Source organism: Pezoporus flaviventris, unplaced genomic scaffold (genome assembly GCF_033815535.1).
Source record: "Pezoporus flaviventris isolate CSIRO_AGI_PZ_B2104156 unplaced genomic scaffold, CSIRO_AGI_Pfla_v1 ptg000049l, whole genome shotgun sequence".
NCBI classification, from domain to species: domain Eukaryota; kingdom Metazoa; phylum Chordata; class Aves; order Psittaciformes; family Psittacidae; genus Pezoporus; species Pezoporus flaviventris.
This window is the reverse complement of record NW_026892597.1, coordinates 636,775-661,877: the sequence shown is the minus strand read 5'-3', so window position 1 is coordinate 661,877 and position 25,103 is coordinate 636,775. Positions and strand designations below refer to the sequence as shown.

The 25,103-nt window shown below is 44.3% G+C and overlaps 1 protein-coding gene across 1 annotated transcript in view; it reads right to left on the bottom strand.

The window, feature by feature from the left end:
- The window catches only part of ITIH2 (inter-alpha-trypsin inhibitor heavy chain 2), a 28,570-nt gene extending 6,858 nt beyond the window's left edge, over positions 1-21,712 (bottom strand). The window contains exons 1-15 of the mRNA XM_061468581.1: positions 21,564-21,712; positions 19,947-20,021; positions 14,941-14,976; positions 14,055-14,227; positions 13,259-13,363; positions 12,796-12,958; positions 11,516-11,623; positions 10,158-10,286; positions 9,400-9,516; positions 8,050-8,218; positions 5,816-5,941; positions 4,782-4,963; positions 3,480-3,665; positions 2,360-2,499; positions 1,637-1,809 (exon numbers count right to left, since the gene is read on the bottom strand). Coding sequence (XP_061324565.1) covers positions 1,637-1,809; positions 2,360-2,499; positions 3,480-3,665; positions 4,782-4,963; positions 5,816-5,941; positions 8,050-8,218; positions 9,400-9,516; positions 10,158-10,286; positions 11,516-11,623; positions 12,796-12,958; positions 13,259-13,363; positions 14,055-14,227; positions 14,941-14,976; positions 19,947-20,021; positions 21,564-21,647 — 1,966 coding nt within the window. The 5' untranslated portion in view covers positions 21,648-21,712. The remainder of the gene's footprint in view (positions 1-1,636; positions 1,810-2,359; positions 2,500-3,479; positions 3,666-4,781; positions 4,964-5,815; positions 5,942-8,049; positions 8,219-9,399; positions 9,517-10,157; positions 10,287-11,515; positions 11,624-12,795; positions 12,959-13,258; positions 13,364-14,054; positions 14,228-14,940; positions 14,977-19,946; positions 20,022-21,563) is intronic.
- Positions 21,713-25,103: the final 3,391 nt, after the last annotated feature.

Below are 25,103 nucleotides of genomic sequence, written 5' to 3'. Positions count from 1 at the left end.
GTGCAGACAGTACAGGAACCAAACCCTGCACAGAGACTTCTGATTTTCCACGTCAGATGAATTTCACAGACTATTATGCATGAAGCTCTCCCATGCACAGTGTCTGGCATGATAAAGAACATTTAGTCCTTTGAGAAGTAAGTGATTTCAGTGGAAGGTGGGTTCTCTGGCTATGAAGACAGTGCAGCTCTTATGGGAGTTGCATGAGGACAGGCAGGAAAACCTCTTTCAGATTACCCATTCCATGCCTTGTATATGCCAGCTTTTTGGTACAGTCCATGTACTGCACAATCCTAAGCACAGACTTACTTTGATATTGCTTTTACAATCTCTGTCCTCTGCTAAGCTTCAAGAGACGTGTCCCACTGTCCCCGAAATCCACAGATGCCTTGACCCTGATTTCAGTGTTGTTAAGTTTTGACTATTCCATCAAACACAAAGACACAAGAACCTATATTAAAATTACTCAAATCCTCTACATCATCTAAATCAGGATAATTATGGCCTGAATTAGTCAGCTGGTGCCACTGTCATGAATTCATTATACATGACTGCAACACATGCTATTTCTGTGCTGAGTGATTTGGTGGCTGTGGGTGGTAGCATGTGGTAGAAATGACTTCATTTCTCTTTGGGTCCCAGCTGCAGACTTTAAAAATGAAGAACAAATAAACCTAAAAATACCAATTGGCAGACATCAGAACCCCGTTTCATTGAGCCAGAATCAGGCCATTATTGGAGTTATCCAGGAGCTGGAGGTGTGGGAATGCAGCACGTGCGTGGAGGTTCGTTTCCAGTGCGAAATGATGGAGGGACGATGTTGCTCACTGCTGTGAAGTTGCTTCTTTCCTTCAGAGCCACTTGTAAACTCTCCCATTTATAAATGGGTTTTACTTCACTACACGCGGTTGTTGAAGCTCATCTTTTACTTTCTTTGCATCACGCTGTCAGTGCTCTCTTGATAACAACAGTTGTGCTTTTTGAAACCCTTGACTTGTGAGGGTGCAGAGCAGCTGCTGTTGGGTTCCGTCGGAAGCACATGGCCGTGCAGGGGTGACTTGGGATATGCTGAATGCCCACAGATGTCAACAGCTATTGCTTTGAGACTGACTCTACTGGAGCAGCCAACCCCGCCTCTTTTGGCTGGACATGAGGCTGTGTAACAGGGACCTTGGAACATGTATTGAAGTAATGGATTTAAATACAGAAGTTAATTAATAAGGGACTCTCTTGTTCCGACAGCTCAGATTCCCCGTGTCCTCCTGGCTGATTTATAACAATCTTAGGAAGCTTCTGAGGCTTAAAAGTGATGCTAAAATATTGTTTAGTCAATTCTACAGGGAACTAGACACATCTGTCCCCTAAGAAGACGTACAGCTTGTGACATTGTAGACTAATTGGAAACCTCATCATTGCAGTGTTGTCACATTCAGTCCTCACTGAAGCCAAAGGCTCCAAAATGCACTTGTGTAACAGGGTGCTCTCAAACTGTCTGAAGATACGGTCAGCTTTCATTGAAAACACAGGCTACTGTATAAGCCCGAATACCTGGAGTGACCAATGAGCATAGATGCTCTTCCAACTGAAGAAGAACAAAGCCAAAATGAGAGGCTGAGTAACAAACAGAGACACTGACCTGGGCAGCAGCCCCTCCTGGGGTCTTTGGGCTGGTCTGCCAGCATTATCTCATCCTTCTCGGCGTTCTCTATCAGCATAGCTGTGAAGGGGGTAACAATATGATGGTCAAGAGACATCTGTAGGATGGATTTGGTGATGTTTCTCTTCAAAGCTGCGGTGGGGGCTGTGTTTCTGGATGGAAAATAAAACAGAAGGCATGGTTAGCAGCTCTATGGGGCAGCTGCTCCGCAGAGTGCTCCCAGAGCCAAACTGATGGTGTTGCAAGAAGGAAAGGCTGATGGCCTGTGTGAATGCACTCTCCATAAGAAGACCATTTTTGGCTTCTGTGGGCTTTGGCCTGGACTCAGAGAAGCCCAGTTCATCTCCTGGTCTCAGCAGAACTCTTTCTGCTTCAGAGGGCATTCATCCTGAACTGCTGCATAGTTTTTACTCAGGCTCCATGAGGCAAATTTCCCATTAGTTTCATTCACTCAGCCCCACGGCCAGGTCTGTCAGTCCCTTATTCCTCTACTTAACCGTTCCCAAACTCTGTTCCCTGATATCTGTGAGTGCTGAGAGGAGGAATGTGCCTGAAGGCATCACCTACCTTTATTTCCATGTATTCACCTTCCCCATTGGAAACCCTGATGGTTGTGGAACACCTCATGGCTGTGGTCTCAGAAAGAACCATATTACTCTCAAGCTTCTCTTGCTTCCCATCACAGACCACATTTCTCCTCACCTCTCTGCCAGCATCTGGTTGACAGTCAGATAGGCCCACAGCTTCCTAGTGAAGTCAGGGTCTGCGTATTTGTCTTTCTTCATGAAGCCATCCAGCTCCTCAACATCTCGCAGGGTTTCCATGACTAGCTCTGCATTCGCCTGTGCAATTAATGGGTGATAAAGATGATGGAGAGTGAGCCAGGAGAATGTGGTAGCCTTGAGTTCTCCTTCTAGCACGATGGCATTAAGGACACCCTCTGGCTCTGCCCAGGTTGCTTCTAGATCAGAAAGTCCCAGCACTGTTGGCCTGAGTGCCATGGGGAGGGGGGCGGTACAAGAGGGTCTTCTGTTAAAGGCACTTATGTGACAGTGGAGTAAAATAGGTGAAGGAGCCGTCAGCAGTACCCAAAGAGGGTCCTACCACCTGCCAAAAGAACAGAGCTCTGCTCTCCCCCCCTCAGACCTTTTCACACCCAATTGCTATTGAGGAACAGGAACCAAATTCCACTTTTTCCTGCAGAGCCGTGGACTGCTCCATGTTTTGTCAGGATATTGAACGTGTTTGGGTTTTTTCCTACCAAATGGCATCTCCTAAGCCCTGTAGGAGTGCGGATATTTTGGTTCCTCCTCAGAAAGAGGGATCTGGATGTAGGATTCCCACCCCACCTCACTCCACCTTGAAAAGCAGCCCTGAAAACATGGGAAAGGTCTCATCACACATGCCACAAGACAGAGCATAAAAGCACAGCACTAGGACTTGATGCAATGTAGATCCACCAGCTTGAGCTCCCCAGGAGTGGGATGTTCAGCCATGAAAGGAGCCTTGCTTGGGGATCAACCATAAGCCTTCACAAAGCATGAAGGGAGGACTCCATAGTCTTGGTCTGGTTTGCAATTGAATTTAGTATGGCTCATATATTAGAAGGAAGTTCCTCTGGCAGGCTGCAGGTTGCAGGTAGCAACTATTCACTGCTGTACTTGAAGTTATTGTGAGACACTGGTGGACAAACATCCCATGAGTTTCCTGATGCTCCCACCCGGAACCCAAATGGACAACCAACCTCCAGCAAGGAGGACACAGGAATGAATGAACCAGCCCAAAGCCCAGGAGCAGGTAACCCACGGACACCTCCGCTCACCGCGGTCGCTGTGACAATGCTTTCCAAGTGCTGCAGGTTTTCTGTGTCCACCTTCCCAGCCACAACTATCTCTGAGCCACCAAAGTAGTTGTGGAAGCTGCTCTGGGTGACGTCTGACACTGACTCCTGGGGGTAGTTGAACTGAATCTTCTTCAAGAGTGGGGTGGAGACCTGGTTGTAGAAGTTCTGGGGTGGAAGGAGACAGAAGTGAAGTGAGTCTGTTGTACCCAGCACAACCCTCCCACGTGCACCACTTACTGAAGGGACAGCAGGTGACAAAACCTGGAGCCCTGATGGGCAAGTGGGCCTCTCCTGGCTCCCGAGAATACAGACTTCTTTATACTTGGACCTTAGTACACTTGCAAGAGGGTATAGCAAGGGGATCTGGTCCAATCCAAAAGATCTGGTGGAAGTCAAAGGATGGTCAGAGCCCACGGGCTGTGTTCTTCCGAGATCTATAAGGCTTGAACACAAGTGAATATGGGCCTGACTCTATTATCAGGTTGGTCAGCTCTTGGCTACTGTGCAAGACATGCAGCTGCTTTCTGCCTAATTCTTGCCCAAAACTAGACCTGTGTCTCACTTGTATTCAGTTCTCTGCTGCAGAGGGTCCTCCCTTTTCTCTTGTGCCTGGCTGATGTGAATTGGGGTGTGTGCACAGCTGGGTTTTACATATGAGACCAGGGAGGGAAAACAGGTACCAAATAATACTATGGGTGGAGGCTGTCTCATACTGAGGGGCTCCACTCTCAGAGCTGCTGTTTGGCAGAGCACCGTGTACTGTGTCCTGTCATACATGTGCTGGGAAAGAAGTAGGAGAAACCTGCATAGGGGCTGATGCCAGTGAAGAGAAACAGAATAAGGATGAGAGAGTTTGCTCATCAGTAATTGCTGCTCAGATTTGGAGCCAGAGCCTCCTAGAATTGAACCTTTTCTTACTCCGGAAAAGTTTGGATTATCATTCAGCATTCATAGCCAGGCTTTTTTTTTTTTCTAGTGCTGAAGCAGCCTCAGGTAAAATCCAGGCCTTAATTTTAATTCAGAAAATCATCCTTTTTATGGTTAGGACTGTTTTATAGAACAGAAATGCTACACAGAGAAGTAAAGTGTGTATTACGGCTGCAAACCTTGTAACCAGCAGCCCTTGAGCTGATACCTGATTGCCATCTTGCAGGGCTCTCCCAAAGAAAGAATGCTTTTAGTGCCCCACACTGTGAACCTACAGGAACTCTGTGGAGTTACCCAGCTGCAGAGCTGTGAACAGAACGGGAGGGTTTCAGAGGCAGTGGGCCAGAAATGCACCTTCATTTGGGCAGAAGTCTCCTGATTGCCAAAAATCCTCTGGGCCATGCCGCGGTTGTCGGTTGCGATTCTCTGCAGGAAATCGTAATCTACATCAAACCCGATGCCAAGGCAGAAGAGAGAGAACTCATCTTTGATGCTCTGCTTCACGTTCTTCTGGATCGTTGTCAGCTTTAGCTCACCTTGGAGGGACACAAAGGGCGATATCCATCTGAGCAATGGAAGAAGCCTCCATCCATGTAAACGCATTCATGCTCTTCCAGTGTTTCTGATTCTCTCTTAGAGAACTAACCTGCACAACTAACCCAGGTGCTGAGTCTTCCTTTTGCTTTACCTGCAGTGACATTTAAGCTTCTCCTGGATGGAGATTAGCAAATTGGTTCTATTGAAATTGTTTCCTTTGAACTCTTTGGTTTTTGGTATCTAATGCATATTCTTTGTCTATCCAGGCCTCATTAACTTCTTGGGGAGTTTGTAATTGGAACACATCTGGACTTCTTACACGCTTACTACTTCAAGCTCTCTGAAGACTAAGACATCTCCATAAAGGTTTTACTTGTTTCTTATACTCAAGATGTTCTCTGCCACCATTGGGACTGACTTTTTAAACATCAGCCTCTTCTGGGCTGGCAGCTTGCAGTAAGTGAGTGCTCTCAACCTGTACCAACCACAGTCAGAATTAACTTGCTTTCTACTTGATTTTCCTGATTTGGATGTTGTTTGTGGGACTACATAGATCTTTGTGGGCAAAGATCATTGGAAGAAGCTATTTTTCCTAAGGCTATTGTGATTACCTCTCCTACAGGACTTGTTCACCTGTAATTGCAAGAAGTGGATCACTTGCATGACATAATCTTTTCCAAGCTTCCCAGCAAAGCCCCATAGCACCTACAGCACTTGGTAAAAGAGCATCACAAGCATTGGAAGAAAGTGGAATAGAACTTTTTTAACTTACTGTCAAGTGTCTACATGCTGTGTGCTTTTCTCAGGCTAATCCCACTGTTCTTTCTTCTCACCTAAAGCAGGATCCTTACCTACTGTCGGGTCTCCATCAGACACCAATACAATCATGGAGACTGAGTTAGGGTCCAACATGCCTAAGTTCTGGGCTTCGTTGAGGATGAATGTGGCTCGGAGAAGAGCTTCATTGATATTTGTGCCTGTCAAAGACATAATGAAGAAAACAGTTTTGATTCTTGTTGAGTTTCTTGTTGAATCCAGATGAGTTCTGAGATTCTAGTGGAATTAATCAGCATGGACCAGACCTGAGACTGAAGCAGCAAAATCCCTCCTATGTGATGCTTACAGCACATCTGCTTGCACTGTGGTTCCTTTTTTCATCCCAGGCTGTCATCTTTATGTGTTCCCACCCGTTCCTCATCACTAATTCCAGTGGGACCATTTGTGGTGTTGGGAACTATTTGCTGTGGGCAAATCATTTGCAGGCAGATGATTGAATGAGAACATGAAGAAACTTTCTTTTCTGGCATCAGCCTGCTCTTTGGTTATCTTGATCGGAAAAGAAGAGGTAGATATTTATTGAGCCTATCTAAAGGCTTGGCTTGTGCACAGAAGGGATAGAATAAGAAATCAGCATGAGGGAAACAGTATATTCAAAGTAATTTCTTTGTCAAGAAAGCAAAAAATAGTGGCTTCAGAGACAGGATAATAAAATGCTGCTTTGCAAAATGGCTTTCCTGGATGGGAGCAGGTCTGTTACCTATTCTATCAGTCCTTTTGGGGTAACAAAGCCAGGCTTATGAGGCACTCATATATCCAACGTGGATCCTATTCCCAGCACACTGATGATCTCGGGCAAGTCTATAACTTCATGTTGATTCTACCTTTTATGTTGCCAGTGAAAGCTCCTTGAAATGAAGGTGCCACACCACCAGAAGGCTCTGATGTTTGGGAGAGCCTTCCACACACTATCAGTGTACAAAGAACTGAACAAATAAACACAACTGCGCTTCAGGGAGCAATAGATTGAAATGATCATAAGCCCCTTCCGTACAAACAGCCCAAGCACTTACAAATGAAGCATCCAAAGTGCTGTAAGGCTGAAAAAGGGAACTATCATTATTTATCAAAAAGGGATGAAGGCACAAAACATGTGGACAATTTGCCCAAGGTGGCATTTAGTAGATCATAGAATCATTTAGGTTGGAAAAGACCTTTAAGATAATCAAGTCCAACCGTTAACCCAGCACTGCCAAGTCCACCAATGAAAAAGTCCCCAAAAGCCACATCTGCAGGCCTTCTAAATACCTGCAGGAAGGAGGACCACTTCCCTGGTCCTGTTGGCCACAATATTTCTGATATAAGCCAGGATGCTCTTGTCTTTCTTGGCCATCCGGGCACGCTGGCAGCTCATGTTCAGCCAGCCATCCACTGGTCCTTTCGCACTGAGCAGCTTTCCAGCCACTTTTCCCCAGGTCTGCAGGGGTTGTTGTGGCCCAAATGCAGGACCCAACAAAGTCCAATCTAAACACTCGCTAACATAGAGGGCTACCCCGCTTCCTCTCCTTCCTTTCCTGTCCCTTCTGAAGAGTTTATAGCTATCCATGGCAGCACTCCAGTTGTGCCAGTCATCCCACCATGTTTCCATGATAGCAATTATGTCATAGTTTTCCTGCTGCACCATTGCTCCCAGCTCCCCCTGTTTGTTACCCATGCTGCGTGCCTTGGTGTAGATGCACTTCAGTTGGGCTGTTGATCCTGCCACCTTTTCCTGGGGAAAAGTCCTAATCGCTACATGACCATTCTCAGGCACATCAATAACCCTTGTGTCTTTGCTGCAGCACTGATCTCCATCTATCACGGTGTGGTGTGCCATTTACAGCCAATGGATACGCTGGAATTGGGCTACTTATGGTCTGCTTTACAAAGGCATGAGTCAGCCTTGTTTTATCTCCCTGCTTATGACAGGGGGGTTGGAACTAGATGATCTTTAATGTCCCTTCCAACCCAAACCATTCTATGATTCTGTGATATTTGGGATCCGTAAGGCTGGAGATAGACACAGATTAAAGGCAGCTGTTCGGTGGTCTATGTTCTATCTGTCTTGGCTTAATCAGTAGAAGGAAATGCCAGCCCATTCCCTAACAAGAAACTGGAATCCTTGCTCTCCTTTAACCCAGGGCAGGCTTTTCCCATCTTAGGGATCAGATTTATTGGTAGGAATACCCTGCCAATCTGAGGCTTGTCTGAAGTACCCATTCCTGTGATATCTGACTTCCACAAGCACCTTGCAATCAAAACCTCATACCCCCGTTGGGATGGATTGTCTGGATGTACTTCTTAGCTTCTTCAACCTGCGATGGGGTGGCTGAGACTAAATTATCCCTCCAGCATCGGACGTTGTGGTTGAAGTCGATAAGGGAGAACTGATCAGCAGCACGGAGCTCACTCAGTATTGCCTTCATGGCCTCGATGGTCTGAGAAGAAAGTTAAGGAAAGATGAGTTTATGCTTCTTGTTGCTGAAAGCATGTTCTTAACTTGTGGCTGTAGGCAGAGAGATGCCTTTGATGAATAAGAACATGAGTACTGGAATCCAGAGCAGCATCTGCTATCCAAATCTCTCCTGTTTCGCACTTACATAAAGTTGAACTTTTCACCAAAGAATCACATTAGAAATACAATTAGCAGGAATTCAACTCAACCCATCCTTGCTTAACTCCTGCTGATGCAGGTGAGAGACAGAAACAGTGTGTGTGACGTGGTTCAGGAGATAGGAATTGCTCGTATCAGCTCAGGAGGCTTAGCTCTGCCTGCAATGCTGCCATTTCAGGCCGGGTAACATCTGTTTGGAGACGTGTGATTTAAACAAGTGACAATTAAGCTGTATCCAATTGTGTAGCATCGATTTCCCCAAGGAAGCAATATGCCAGGCAGTAGTATTGTGCTCCAAAACAAATTCAAGTATATCTAGATCATCCCTAACCAACGCTTGTCTAGCCAGTTCTTAAAGACCCTCAGTGACACACGATAGGCAATCTCCCAAACTCCCCTCTCAGCGGTACAAAGCTTTTCCTAATATCCAATATAAATCTCTCCTGTATATCCATCCGATTCCATCTTATTCTACCCTGGGTGGGCACGAATGTCAGTTGATGAGTTTCCCTTTTAGAACAAGTGTTCACGTATTTGGAGGCTGATTATGCCCCTCCAAGTCTTTTCTTTTGCAGAGTAAATCATCTCGTGTTTTGCACTGCCCTCCCCATCTCGTGGGCTACGTTGTCTAAACAACGCTTACTGCTCTTCAGCAGGCTGCCAGCAATGTCCACAGCTTTCAGAAAGCAGGGAAAGCCTCTCCCTGCTGAGGCTTTCCCAGGATTCACGAGAGGAGGTTAGAACCTTTGCATTTGTCATTTGTCAATCAAAACTTAAATCTACAGCTAAAATCCGTGTTCCGATGGCATCACCTCTTCCTTAAAACATGGAAGGAGCATCGCAATAAAGAGTAAAATCATGAAGTCTTTGATTCACCATGGATTTTCCTATTTCAGTGAGAGTAGAGCTTGTCATTCTGACTGCCAGCCTGCTGCAGGATTCAGTGGTAAGGCACATGCAAAGGTTGGTAGGAGGTTCATTTTGCAATAGAGGTCAAACACTTACTTGTTTCATTTTCAGTCCCCACATTGAGCCACTGACATCTATCACAAATAAAATGTTTTTGGGCAGAGGATCAAGATTTTCCGGAGCAAAGAAGTGAATAAAATAGCCATTAAAAATCTGCAAAGTGAAATCACAGTGAAGTGAGCTGTAGTAAAGATGTCAGAAAACTCAAGACAGTAACAGCAGAAAGTGTTCTTCTTCTTTATGGGCCAATTCTAACTTTCAGCTCTGCACAGCTTTGTAGCCTTCTGTACTTTTTATGTACCTTTTATATACCTTTATATACCTTTTATAGTCCATAGTCTTTACTTTTCATCAAGGAAAGCAGAGCCTGCCTCTCAGACAACTGCCATGCCTTAGCATAGGAAGGAATGAAAAACATTGTAAGACTGTTCTGTCTGTAATAATTCAATCCCATAATTCTGCTTCACGTTAACATAAAAATAGTGATGTTCTGGTTGCCTCCTTATGATGTATTGGTACAACATCCAATGATGCTGTCTTCTGATCCAACAATAAATCATCAGAGTGCTGATAGGTATAAAAGACATTGGGTTTTGGATAAGGCAGGAATGGGCTCCTGACTGTAAGTAGGACCATGTCTTAGTCATAACTTAAATAAATCCATTTTTCCCACTTAAAATCTCTCTGTTCTTTCAAATGGAAATGGAGCTCTTTCTCATGCTTATTCTCCTGAACATGAATTTTATTTAGCAGTTCTTGGATTCAGGGATCTCCCATCCCAGTTAAATACTTACTTCCAGTTCTCCACCCGTGGTTTCCCTGTTCACATCATACTGCACCACGAAGTTCCCATCTACTGCTGTGGATGAGCACGTGGGGCATTTTCGTTGTTGAGCCATTGTGGGCTTGAAAGAAACGTGAGCCTTGAAATGAGAAGAGGTCACCAGTCAGTCCGGCGCTGTGTGAGAGGTGGGCCATTGACACAGAGGGAGTTCATCTGCTCATGAAATATCCTACTCCACTGAATGCTTTTCTTCTTTCTTTATTTGTGCTCTTAGTTTAAGTGGAAAATGGACTTTGGCAGTAAGGTTTGCCTGGACATGCTGATTCAGGGGTAGCAACTGTGAAACAAATGAGATGACCCATCCAGAGCACCAAATATTTCAATTAGAGCTGTGCAAACCATTTGTAGTAAATAGTGTGTTGTCGTTTCTAGTAAGTCATGTTTTTTACTGGTTTAAATGATGTATGATTTTATCAACATTCTTAATAGCTTTTTAATTCATACTTTTCCAAAATAAGAGCTTTCAGCTTGTCTGTAAATTGAGTACTAGGAACCCTTTTCATCATAGAATAGTTAGGATTGGAAGGGACCTTAAGCTCATTCAGTTCCACCCCCCTGCCATGGGCAGGGACACCTCACCCAAGACCATGTCACCCAAGGCTCTGTCCAGCCTGGCCTTGAGCACTGCCTGACTGGTTATGCAGACTCAATTGATATATGTATATTTTCAAGGCCAGGATGGACACAGCCTTGGGTGCCATGGTTTAGTGTGAGGTGTCCCTGCCCATGGCCTGTCACTGCAGTCCCTCTCCAGAATCCTTATAGACAGACTTTCTGGCCTGATTCGCATATCCTGCATTAAATGTCTATGTAAGAGTGTCTATGTAAGTGTACCCTCCCAGAGTCACTGCTTAAAGCTGTTTGAGACAAATGTCTCTACTGTTGGAGGGTTTACTTATAGCCAAGAGCTATGCTGGATAAAACTAGGACAAGAATGTTAAGCAATAGAGCAGTTCTAGAATAAGTCCCTCTGCAGATGTTCTCAATTCAAACTGAAATTATGGAGTTATTCCAAAATGGTTATTCCACTTGATATTCATCACTTACCTTTTCCACATCCACCAATCTCAATGCATTGCTCTTTCAGAATAACAAATCGAAAGCTTTGCACAGAGGTGGATGGACACTGTTTCTGTGTTGCTGTCACAGTAGGATTTGAGCATCTTGTACATGCATTTAGGTATCAGTAATGAAGACACTACAGTTTTTCTTGCCGTATTTTTACAGGTATGAGAAAATGCCAAGGCTGCATTGGAGCAAGTGTGAAAACTGAAGCTTTTCATGCTGCTTCTAGTCTATGACTGTTACCTTTTTCTCCCCCTTGGAGATGGTGGTGATTCCATCAAAATGATCTCCAAGTGAATTAGGAACATGCACATAGCGAAGTCCCTGTGGCTCAATGATGCGGACATCCACCTAAAGGCAGGAAGAGAGGACCTTTAGTATGGAGCACTGCCAGTGTTATACCAGGATCTTATGAACCCTCCACAGCCAAACTCCAGCTGGGGGTGGGTTGCCTTTGAGAACGATCCAGTAGGGCCAGTCTCATTTATGGTGGGGTTCATGTCGAAAGAATAAAAAAGATTTGGTGGAAATGCTCGTTTTTCCTCTCTCTCTTATCCCCTGGGGCAAGTGCTGGGAGAGGAGGCAAGGGTGGTACCATTGCTTATGCTGAAAGCGCAAAAGAAGAGTGAAGTGACCCTGCCTCAGTGCTGCTTTGGGCTGGGAGGCCAAGAGGAACACCAGGTGATGAGTCCTCTTCCTCTCTACTCATGCTATTGACGGGACAGAGAGTATTCTTGCTTTTGTTTGGATAGCCAAGGTGATTTGGAAAATAAGATGAGGTGAGGTCTTTTCCAGCTGTGTTTCTGAACAGTTAGTAAGAGTACTAGTAGGCAAGACATGGCTTGAAACAGATCATAGCCTGCACCAAGGAAACGTGAGCAGCAAACCTTTACATGCAGCTTGTGCTGAAGCCACGACAAGCTCAAGAAGACATTTATGAAACAGACACATAAGAATGGACAGATGGAAATGTCCAGCTACCCCTGTATCTTGCGTCTGTTGATGCATGACAGAGGGCACCTTTGGAGGAGTGTAAGAAAGAGGGTAGGAATAAGATAAGTCATCTTCTGGCAGACAGCTCTGTATTCAGCAAACATCTGCTCTCATAAGACACTATCCTATGGAACGGGCATTACTGTGAAGAGCACTGTTCCAAATAAATAGCAAATATCATTTGTTTTCCTTCAGTTAAGGCAAGTTTACACAAGGGTATATATAGGCCAAGGCTTATTTGCCCGAGTGGTTCTGACATGAGTCAGTCTCGATTTGGAGGATACCCAGCTGTGTCAGCACGAGAGGAAGCAGGACACATTTGCTCCTCGCTTTTGTAGCCACCATAGTTCCTGGGTTGAGGTGTTTAATGCTGGCTTCTCTTTTGCAAGTGACCTGTTTGTACCAAGCCCATATGGAAGGAAGGAGCCATAGGTGAAGTGTCCTGCTGTGGGACTTGTAGGAACCTCGTCTGCTTTCTCAGCGAGGACTCACTCGTTGGGTGCTGCCTGCACAGACCAGCTCTACTTTACCTCCATGTGCTTTGCCAAGCGTCCTGGCTTCACAGACACGATGTGCTCATATGAGCTCAGCCTCCTTCGAATCATTTCATGGTAGTGAAGTTCAAACTGGATCCTTGTCCCTGGGGGCACATTCACTTCGGTTTTGAAGTTTTCCATGTCCAAGGCATTGCTCCTGAAAAGTCAACTGTGGGGTTATTTTGAGAAAATACAATGAGAAAGAGAGCTTCTTTGCATTTTGGTTTAGAGTTATGCATGTGCTGGGTCCGATTCTAACTGTGGCCTACATCAGGGAACTGCAGTTGTCCTTTAGCACCATGTTTTATCAAGCTGAAAGCAGAAACACAAGTTGAGTCCTTGATAATTAAATAGCAACCCATTTTCCTTCCCAGAGCTCCCTCCTCCTGGGACGGGTCACCCTTAGTTCTTCTATGAATAAGTTCAATCCAATTCCCATATGCCAAGGTCTCTATACCTTACTATTCCAGCAGCTTTGCCTTTGGCTTTTGCTTGAGCATACATTTTCCTGGCTTCAGATTTTTCCCGGATTTGGCTGGTAAATGTTATACCATTGACATCCCTAGGAGAGAAAAGCACAGTCAGCTTGCAAAAGCAACAGCCTTGCAATCAATGACTGTTTCTTCACTTTAGGAAAGCACTGGTGAAATCTAAGCTGGTGGGAAATGAAATAATAAGGCTCTTGTTTAACCCCAAAGGAATGAAGTCTGGTTTCCATTAGATCTCTATCTTTTCCCTACCTGCTTTTTCATTTCAAATAGCAGCACTCTTGTACTCTAAGGAGGTTCTTCCCTCCCTTACCTCCTTCACCCTTTCCCTGTTCTTTGGGCTGGCCAAGCAGTTACCAATGTCATGGCTGTTATGGAACGCGGATCAGGACACATCTCCTGACCAGCAAGCTGGCTGCTGCATCTCTGAATGGATACTGAAGCAGATTAGTTTCTTTCTGTTCTAATTTGGGTCTTCTCCTCCCTCCCCTTTGATCTGGTGCCAGCTTGCACAGGAGAGGTGGGAGCTTGGTCTATTTGAGACTTCTGATCTTTTGTCAAATGAAGTTGGCCAATGGCCCAGTAATTCCTGGAGAGGAAGAGATGGATGGACAGACAGTACGATGGCATGACCCTTCTTTTCTATGAGTAAGCCTGTTAAATTTACTTACACTGGAAAATAAGAGGTGTTTTGCTTTTACAAGCAATTCCCTCTCACCACTGAGTCCTGCCAGAGCACAAGGCTGATACCTGCCCACTACTTACATAGTAAAGTTGTCAATAAAAGCTCCTTTGGGGACTTGCACATCAAACACTATGTGCTGGGGCCGTTTTGCGTTATTCACCATTTTGGCTTGGATCATCGTGTTGGCCAACCGTGATGTTATAGTGGATTGAACTTTGTAGCTGTAGAGGCCTATCTTGTCATCGTCCTCCACCTGTGATTGACAAAACGGCTCTGTAAATTTAGGACACAGCAAGAAAAGATGCCCTTGAGGGCAGTATCAATCCCTTTTATAGTCTCAGTGCCTTTTATGCAACTGCTGTTCCTTACAATATGGCAGCTAGATGGGATATGAACTCAAGTTCAGGACACCTCCATATTTTACCTGGCAGTTGTGACAGGATACTCATGTCAATGTAGTTCATTATAACACTTCAGCTGAAAGACAGAATTTATTAAGCTGGAATGTTTTCCTTGCTTTTGACCATGCAATTTTGGAATGCCTCTATTGGTGCAATCCACCATAGAAGGGTACAGAGTAATCTTCAACACCATATACTGAGGAGAAGAGAGCTTACATTTACAATAGAAGTCTTAAATAAAGGAGACCAGAAGCATTAGTTACTGACCTAAATGGTGAAGCTATGGCAGTTGGAGAACAGTATTAAAGTGGTATATTAAGATACTGGTTTTGTCTAATCACTTTGGATGCTTATTTCTTCATATTTACCATACCCTTCTCTCTCCAAGAGCAGTTGTACAAACAGCGTTGTGCAAACAGTGCTCTGTTTAAAGAAAAGACATTAATACCCAACCAGCAGTAAAAACAAGGGCCTGAACAAACAAAAGAATTGATTTCCAAAGAATGGTTAACTAGAAAATCCCTTTGCTCAGGATTATTTTCCATGGAGGAAGGAAAAAACTCACCAGATCGCCAACATACCCCCAGTCGGCTGTGCTGCGCTGGAAAAGGAAAATAGGGAGAACATATTTCAGCAAAGCTAAGAACATAGAATCCTAGAATCATAGAATGGTTTGAGTTGGAAAGGACCTTAATGTCGTCCAGTTCCAGCCCCCTGCCATGGGCAGGGCCACCTCACACTAAACCATCTCACCCAAGGCTCTGTCAAACCTGGCCTTGAACACCGTCAGGGATGGAGCATTCACAACTCCCTTGACATGGACTGCAGGTGTTCCAAGACAGGGATCAGACAGTGGTAACATCTAAAAGCTGCTTTCCAAGATGATGAGAATTGGCTTGAGCTCTCAGGCTTAATGTGCTTACTCCCGTGCATACTCCTTTTGTCTTATTTACATATTTACACATGGGATGTTGGAGTACATCATCTCCCAGCTGTGACGTAGAGGCTATCCAAACCAGGAGAGCTCTCTTGCTCTGTCTTTTATTTCGTGTAGAAAACATTCTCTTCCAGAGCAAACCCATTCTTCCTGGAAGCAAAGCAAGCTGGCAAGGAGTCACACTCAGAAACCGCAGCTTTTAACAGGAAAATTCTTGTTTCATTTTTCTAGGAAAGTGGGGAAACCTCAAAACACACACCTTTTTAGCTCAGTTTGTTTTCATTTACATTATAGAGTCTATGTTTACATTTAGAATATATATTTACATTTTTGTGTTACAGGCAATATGTATGTATAAAAACTCCTATTATGTGATCGATATCATATTTATATACTTGCGTACATGCGGTTCGTTCTCTATGCACTGCTTAGAAGAGCTGAAGCTGCTCATTGATGGTTGGGTTTTCCCCTGCCCTATGAATAGCTCCATTAGGAGACTGCTATGAAGAGGTGGTGACATCTTGTGGCCATTTGAATAATTCTGTTTAATTCCCTGGAATTTAAACAGAAGCAACTGTGGGATGGGATTTGGCTTACCTAGCTCTAGGGGGAGATGCATTGTTTAATGCAGATATCTCCTTTGGTGTTATCATCACAACTAGGCAAGCCCAGCCCTTCAAGGTCGATGGAGTGATCCCCTTCATCTGAAAATGGATACCCTCAAGCATGGTTGCCCTCAACCACACTGACTGTACTGATTAGAGGAGTGGGTACCCAGTGCCATTGATGGTGCCCAAGGGTACCTCCTGGCCTTTAGATGGAGCTCCAGGAGATCATGAGTCTCCTGTAGGTTTTGCATGGTATCTGACACCCATAAGATGTCTTGGACACTGCTAGATCCATGTTTGTAGTCAACTGGATTGAGCCATTCAACTCCATTGACGATAAGAGGGAACTTAGGGAGATGAGTCCAGCTTCTGATGGCTAAATTATAAGCATGTACCAAACATATCAATCCCATGTCAGGTTTCAGTTGCATTTGAATCCAAGAGGACCAAAACCACAGAAGATGCTCACAAAAACTGCATTGGTCATAGGGTGCACGTAAGGCTTTCTATACAGTTACTAAATTCATTTGAATCTACTTAATACACTTACTAGGAAAAATCTTGGGCTGCACAGAAGATGATACATGTCATAGCAAATCATTTTAATGAGGTGATTTTAAGGATCCTTTAAAGCCAGATAGAGAGACTGCAGGATTTCTGTCTGCCTTGGACCACATGTGGGGTTTATTTACTAGCTATGCAAGCTCTACCTGAAACAGCCAGGGATTTCAGGATCTGGAAGCCTGGTGCATCGATCCTTGCTCAGCCCATCCTGACACTCCACAAACATCACTGCGCTGTGATACCAGACGTTGGACAGAGCCTCGGGTGGCATGGCCTAAGATGAGGCATCCCTGCCCATGGCAGGGAGTTGGAGCTCGATGATCTTAAGGTCCTTTCCAACCCAAACCATTTTATGGCTCTACGATAAAGGATCAGACTATGAAGAATGATGTTTCCTATGTTGGGCATAGGAAACATCACCAGCACAAAGACAAATTAAGACTAAACCAACCTTAACTGAAACAAATTTAAACTTGAAAAGATGAAGACCAAGACCTTAGCACAGAAGCCATTTGTTTTATTGTGGCACTTTTCTGTTTCTCAGAAGAGCTTAGGGTTCCTGACTCACTCTACAAATGGTGCTTAAAGCTTTCAAGATACCCACGTCTCCTTCCTTTTTGTGGGGGAAGAGATGAAGGGAGAGGTGCTGATGGAGACATGGGCTTGCCACTTGCACACGGGGTGGTCCAGCACTTAGGATCAAAAAGGCTGCAGAGGGCAGCCGCTCCACAGGAGGCCAGAGCTGCGGATGCTTCAGTTCTGAGCACTGCTGTGCTTACTGAGGACATGGGGTTTGTAGGGACTTCTGAGGCACGTGAGACTTGTGCTGTTTCTGGCATGAGGGTTCACGGCTGATCCTTGCCTTTAAACCACATCCACATCTGATGCCTACGCTGCGTAGGAACAGTACCTTGTGCAGTATCTAATAATGGTAATGAGGATGGAGAGAAGTGCCTTAGAAACTGTGTTAAGGACCTGGTCTGACAGATGCTGGGGCCTCTCTTCAGCTACTGAGGCCTGTCTTCTGCCACCTGTGCTGGCTATAGGTATGGCTGTTTAGCCCTCCATAATGATCTTTGTTCAAATCAGTTTGTGAGTGTTGCAGTCCACCACCAAGACAATACTGCCTGCTTCAAGCTAACTTTCATGCAGGGCTTCTGGCCCTGACTCCTACTGTCCTATCCCTGAAGGAAGAAGCCCTGGTGCCTAAGAGAGGAACACATTGCAAGAGTCAACGCTTTACAGGAGATTGCAGGTTCTGTTTCATCTATGGGATGCCTAGCTTACCATTGCTTCCGTGCTGCAGCCCACAGGCTGCTTCTGGGCTGTGACTCAGTAAAGCAAGGAAAGCAGGTTCAGAGATGTTACAGTGCATTCAAAGGGAACTACTTTTGTACTGGGGCATGAAAAAGGTGAAGAAGCAGATGTGCAGCATGAGAAACTAGAAAAAAGATGCGATCTACCTGGCCTGTCCTCCCAGTTCTTTGAGGTGCTGTTTCCTCATGGAGTCCCTTGTTTTCGTGTGGCTCATTTCCTAAGCAGTTTTTAACAGACTGCCAATTTCATTGCAGCCTCTTCAGATTCCTTTTGGGGATCACAGCCCTTACTGTGAGGTGCAAGAAGAGCAGTTTCCAACCTAAAGCTTGGCAAGGTTTGTATTCACAGTGCTGCAGATGAATCCTGGTCTCTCTGGTTGCATTTATATCCTGGGAGCTTTGGGCTCACCAGGCACCTGATTCCAGCCCTTTCTTCTGTATTTCCTTGTTGTGCTGGTTCTTATGGAGAGGAAACCAGGCAGAACAGTAAGGAACTAGGTGTGATCTCCATGGAGAGGAAACCAGGCAGGTAAAGCACTAAGGAAACAGGTGTGATTTCACCTGGCTCTGAACAGCTAGAAATCAGGATCAAGACTGGGATACACAGAATCATAGAATGGTTTGGGTTGGAAAGGACCCTAAAATCATCCAGTTCCATCACCCCTGCCATGGGCAGGGACACCTCACGCTAAACCATGGCACCCAAGGCTCTGTCCAACCTGGCCTTGAACACCACCAGGGATGGAGCATTCACAACCTCCCTGGGCAACCCATTCCAGTGCCTCACCACCCTCACAGGAAAGAACTTCTTCCTTATCTCCAACCTAAACTTCCCCTGTTTCAGTTTGAACCCGTTACCCCTTGTTCTGTCCCTACAGTCCCTAATAAAGGGTCCATCTCCAGCATCCCTATAGGCCCCCTTCAGATACTGGAAGCTGCTCTGAGGTCTCCACACAGCCTTCTCTTCTCCAGGCTGAACAGCCCCAACTTCCTCAGCCTGTCTTCATACAGGAGGTGCTGCAGTCCCTGATCATCCTCGTGGCCTCCTCTGCACGTGCTACACAACATCCTGCCTCCCAGTCCAGACACAGGCTATCTCCAAACAGAGATAACAGCAGTGCACCATCATACAGAGGTTCACAAGGTTAGCTGCGTTCCAGCCCATGGGGCACTCCATTTCTTTGGTCACGAGGACCATTGGCACACCTGAGACACCGTATTTTGGGAATTACTCAGGAGCAAGGATTTTTCACAAGAATCTGGACCTAGAAAACAATTCTTTCGGTTCAGACCTAATTGATAGGGTCCTAAGAGGAGTTCTTTGTCGTGTTGCCAATGGGCTAGTGACTGTAGGAAAACATAGTGCTAAACCAGTGATTCAGAAGACAGCCTTCCTGTAGTGATGATGTGCCTAAGTAACTATGTGCCTGCTTTGGGCCCAGAGTTGCTGTCTCGAGGTGTTTCACATAGCTCGGTTTAGACTCATTTAGTAATACTTTATTGTAACATAAGAGTAACTCATTCTATAGCTGGAATCTTAGTTCTACTGCTTTGCAAAGACTCATTTGATAGGTAGAGGATGAGAAATAATAGATGGGAATATAAGGAATAACTGGGGAATATATGGGAATATAAGGAATATATGGGAATATAAGGAATATATATTAATAATATACAATATAAGGAATAATGAAACCATTGGTAGAATTGGAAATTACTGCATGTATATGCCTTTACACTACGTATCTGGAAAGCTGGGGAACAGAGGCAGCTAGGAATGAGTGGGCTACCTGCAGGACTGGAAGGTTTCAGCCTCCATTGCCAGTGTCTGAAGTGCTTTCCCATTTCCTCATGGAAAAACACCACCAATATCAATGGATTTTTCCCACAGACAGTTACTGACAAGTATCTCCACTGTATAACGGTCCTTAGGAGCACATGTATGGAATAAAGCCTTGCGCTAGGTACTGCACAAAGGATAGTAGCAGTCCTTATCCCAACAAGAGATATGGAGGTCTCAGTGCACATAAAGACCTGCTGGTCCCACCTGATTGCACGCTCACAGCCTTTGACATGGAACAAGCCACCTGGAGAGAGCTCCCAGCCATTCTTGCTCCCTTGTTTGGAGCATTTCTGGGTACTGTACCTGGTACCTGCCATTTCTCGTCCTGGAGCTGGAAGGAAATCCATCAATTTCTAGGTCAATCAGGTTCTCCACTTCCTAAAGGAGAAAGAAAGGCAGACATGTTGCTGCTGCCTTACTGTTTGATTAATCACTCCATTTATTATTGATTAGCATTCTAATAGAGTTCCAAAGGGAATTCACCTCCCCTTGGTGCAAATGGGGAGCAGAGGCACAAACCACCTCAGACCAAAATGCTGCATCCTCATACATTCAGCTACTCTCTATGGCCAGCTAGCTCTACATACTCCTATAAGATCATGACCTTTACCATCATTTTACAACCTTTCCTTCTGAAACAAGCAGTAATATTTAACCCACTGAAATGCAAGCGGCAGGTTACCATCAGGATGGGTCTGGTCATTGTAACCACAGCATTCCAGATACTGATCTCACTTAAACCAACAAGTTCAGGGAATTTCTACTTAAACAGTAAAAATTGCCTCTGGTTTTATACAAACATACCTGAGAACTATATCTGTCCTCTTGGCAGCAGAGGAACATCAGGGCTTTTCCAAGCTGCATTTATTCAGTTGGAGGCAATGCTTTTACAGCACAGCAATACTCTCAGTAAATTTTGTTAGCAGTTTAATTTATAGCAATAAAACTATTTAAGTACATGAGTTCTTCTCCAACTTTTATGATAGAATACACACAAAGGCTTGGACAATATTAACTTGAAATGTATAAGCACATTGCTGTTAAACTGGTACAGCATCTACGGTTAGAAAGGACCACAGGTCCGGAATATTTTTCCTGGGAATGACAAACTCAGGATAAAAATCTCAGCACAGCATGAAAAGTGCTGTAAGAGGAAAGAAAAAGAGGATATCCCTGCTCACTAATTCCTTTTGTTAATCTTGCAAAGGAAAAGAAAGCTTCTCAGCGTCCCTGCTTCCTTCACAGAAATGCTGCAATGCAGCCATGGGGAAATGGGTGCAGACACCCAAATCCGAGATCACCTGAGGCTGGGGGCTCGAACTTGAGTCAGAGCTGTAATTGTGCTTCTTTTCATCATTGCATTGTCCTCAGAACTGACAAGCTCTTCTATAAATTGTCCCTTCGCTGGGAATGGACAGTCAATGGGATCTTAACTCCGCATTGGAAGTCTTGTTAACAAGAACCTGAGTCAACATGAAGCTCTGCTGCAGTTCCTAGTGGTCCATCCAGGAGAGCACATCCACAGAGGTACCTAGGTGCTATGGTTCTGCTTATTCCAGGGAGGCAGGCTATAAAATATGCTGAAAATCTGAGCATAGAAGCCCACTTGACTGTTTAAAGGTTAAAAGCCCCAGAAAAGGCAAAGTTGAGGTAAAGATACGAATCCTGCTTCAAAAGAAAGGTGGATTTGCGCCCATATTACCCTAACTTCAATAATATTTTAAAAGCAACACTGCAGATGACAGGAGGAAAGCAATTGCCAGAACAATCCCGTTTACAGCTGCAAGCAGAAGAGAGGTCATGAGGTACAAGCAGAGCTACGAAGCAACGACCCAGTTCTGCTCCCCGCAAAGCCAGCTGCAGCTTCAACACCGACTTCAGCCAGGAAAGGAGCCCTGGGCCCTGCCTTGACGTACTCACATCTGGGATTTCATCGACAACGAGATCGAAGCTTCCCACTCCACAGATGAGGAACAAAGCCAGGAAGCAGATCTGATGCCCCATCTTCTCCCTCCTTGCTCCCTGAGGCGAGCCCGCAGAGGTACCAGACACAAGATCTTCTCTTCTCTGAGACAAGTTCAAGGAACGAGCTCAGGGTTCTGGGGCATTTGGAATGCAGTTTTGAAACGCTGACTTTGCTTAGGCCACAGGTAAATATTTGCCTTGTAACGTAAGCCTGAGCTGTGGTGCCTGAGCAAGGGTTATCCAAACAGTGTCTTCGCTTGCTTCTGCTCTCGATAACAGCTCAGGCTTGGATAGGCTCTCTTCTTGCTTTTGGAGCTTCCCGTTGTGTTTGAGTAATTTCCTGCTGGGCACAGACCTTGGAGTATGCAAAGCTTCAGAAGATCAAAGCAAGAACTCACTCCCAGCCTGTTTGCTTATAGTGAATGAGGTGAAGACTGGTTCTCAGAGCAATGGAGGCAGCAACACTGTGCTGCTCCAAGGGCCCTCCCATCACTGGGGTTGGCAGAGACCTTTGCGTTGGATCCCGACCCACACAAATACCCTTTTCCCACTCTGGCTGGGAAAGGATCATAGCTGGTGCTGGGATAGTTCTCAGTTTTCAATCTTAGTCACGTGAAAACATCTGGTGATGCTTTCAGATGCACGTCGTACAGTTCCTGGTTGCTTCTGAAACTGTTTTTCAGCCTCCCTGCCTCGTTGGATGCTTCAAGAGGTAGGGTGAAGTGAGCCAGCAAAGTAAAAGGGGGACAGCAGGGAGGAAGCAGGTTTCTGGCAGGAGAAGCTGGGCTATCCCCTCCACTCTTCCAAGAAGAAAGGAAATGTGCAGACATGGGAGCAACCTGAATGGAAAAGACTGAATTGCTGTCCGAATCCAGGGACAAGACAGCAGACAAGATTATGTTATGTTATGTATGTTATGTTGTGTGATGTTATGTTATGTGACGTTATGCTATATGTTATGTTATGTTGTGTGACGTTATGTTATGTTATGTGATGTTATGTTATGTTATATGTTATGTGATGTTATGTTATGTTGTTATGCTCTGTTATGTTGTGTGACGTTATGTTATGTTATGTTGTTATGTTATGTTATATGTTATGTTATGTTGTGTGACGTTATGTTATGTTATGTGATGTTATGTTATATGTTATGTGATGTTATGTTGTTATGCTCTGTTATGTTGTGTGACGTTATGTTATGTTGTTATGTTATGTTATGTTATGTGATGTTATGTTATGTTATATGTTATGTTATGTGATGTTATGTTGTTATGCTCTGTTATGTTGTGTGATGTTATGTTATGTTGTTATGCTATATGTTATGTTATGTTGTGTGACGTTATGTTATGTGATGTTATGTTATGTTATATGTTATGTTATGTTATATGTTATGTTATGTGACGTTATGTTATGTTATATGTTATGTTGTGTGACATTATGTTATGTTGTTATGTTATGTGACGTTATGTTATATGTTATGTTATGTTGTGTGACGTTATGTTATATGTTATGTTATGTTATGTTATGTTATATGTTATGTTATGTTGTGTGACATTATGTTATGTTATGTTATGTTGTGTGACATTATGTTATATGTTATGTTATGTTATATGTTATGTTATGTTATGTGACGTTATGTTATATGTTATGTTGTGTGACATTATGTTATGTTGTTATGTTATGTTATGTTATGTGACGTTATGTTATATGTTATGTTATGTTGTGTGACATTATGTTATGTTATGTTATGTTGTGTGACATTATGTTATGTTATATGTTATGTTGTGTGACGTTATGTTATGTGACGTTATGTTATGTTATATGTTATGTTATGTTATATGTTATGTGACGTTATGTTATGTTATATGTTATGTTGTGTGACATGTTATGTTGTTATGTTATGTTATGTTATGTTATGTGATGTTATGTTATATGTTATGTTATGTTATATGTTATGTTATGTTGTGTGACATTATGTTATGTTATATGTTATGTTGTGTGACATTATGTTATGTGACGTTATGTTATGTTATATGTTATGTTATGTTATATGTTATGTGACGTTATGTTATGTTATATGTTATGTTGTGTGACATTATGTTATGTTGTTATGTTATGTTATGTTATGTGACGTTATGTTATATGTTATGTTATGTTATATGTTATGTTATGTTGTGTGACATTATGTTATGTTGTTATGTTATGTTATGTTATGTTATGTGACGTTATGTTATATGTTATGTTATGTTGTGTGACATTATGTTATGTTATGTTATGTTATGTGATGTGATGTTATGTTATGTTATGTGACGTTATGTTATGTTGTTATGTTACATTATGTCAGCTCCAGCACCTCAATGTCTCTCTTGCAGTGAGGTCCCCAGAGCTGAGCACAGGATTCAAGGTGCGGCCTCACCAGTGCCCAGTGCAGGGGCACAATCCCTGCCCTGGCCCTGCTGCCGCACTGGTGCTGATCCAGGGCAGGATGCTGGGGGCTTCCTGGCTGCCTGGGCACAAGCTGGATCTTAACCGAAGTAGCATAATGAGGGGTGGAAGTACCCTACTGCACATCTTTGCCTTCCTTTTCAGTCCATGGTAATAAAGAGATCTTTTCTGAGTGCATGGTGCCTGACTCAAACCCATTACCTGCCTTACCACAGAATGGGCTGGCTCCTGCCCTTGCTGGGTCTCATTCATGCCATGTACAATAGAAGGAGTCCAGTCAGGGAGCTCAGAGGAGGATGCCAGCTCTGAGGACATCTCTAACTCACCAAGACTCCTACCTCCTGGAATGAGCAGCTCTGCGTTTAGCACTGTATCCTTGTCACAACTGACCCATTTTAGACTTTTTGAGCAGAGGAGAATCTCCCCGTCATGATCCCAGGTGTGCTGCTTCAAACAGGAGGTTGGTGGTCAGCCCTGTGCTACCTAAACCATTGGGTTAGGTTGGTTAGGTTGGTTTTTAAACCACGTAGTCAAGAGACTGGCAATCTAACCATACACCTTGAACTAGGTTGATTTGGCTCTGTGCTGTGTGCCTGTAGTTTTCAAGTATTTAAGTCAGGCTCCTTAAGTTAGCTTGGGAACACCTCTGTGAGTGCTGTTTGGGCTGTAAGAGGGCTTATCCCGGCCTGCAAGAGCAGCAGGAATGAAGCACCCGGTCTTTGCTGTGCTGGCGGTATCTAGTGTGGCTTGAATTTGCTGTCTAAGCTCAGTTCCATTTACACATGTGCCCTTAGCTCAGTGAGCCACCAATCCTTTCTCCTCAGAAACTGAAAGCCGTTCTAGAGGCATGCGGGACCCACGGCTGGGAATCCAATCACTGCCGCTCTCAAGAGGTTTAAAAGTCCCTTTCGGGCAGGAATGAATGCAAACATTTGTTTTGTAACCCCTGATTTCTGTCCTTCCACAGCCACCAAACGTGGCTCAGGGGTGAAAAGCAACAGGCTCGGGAACCAACGTGACCACTAGATGGCACGAACCGCTTAAACATAC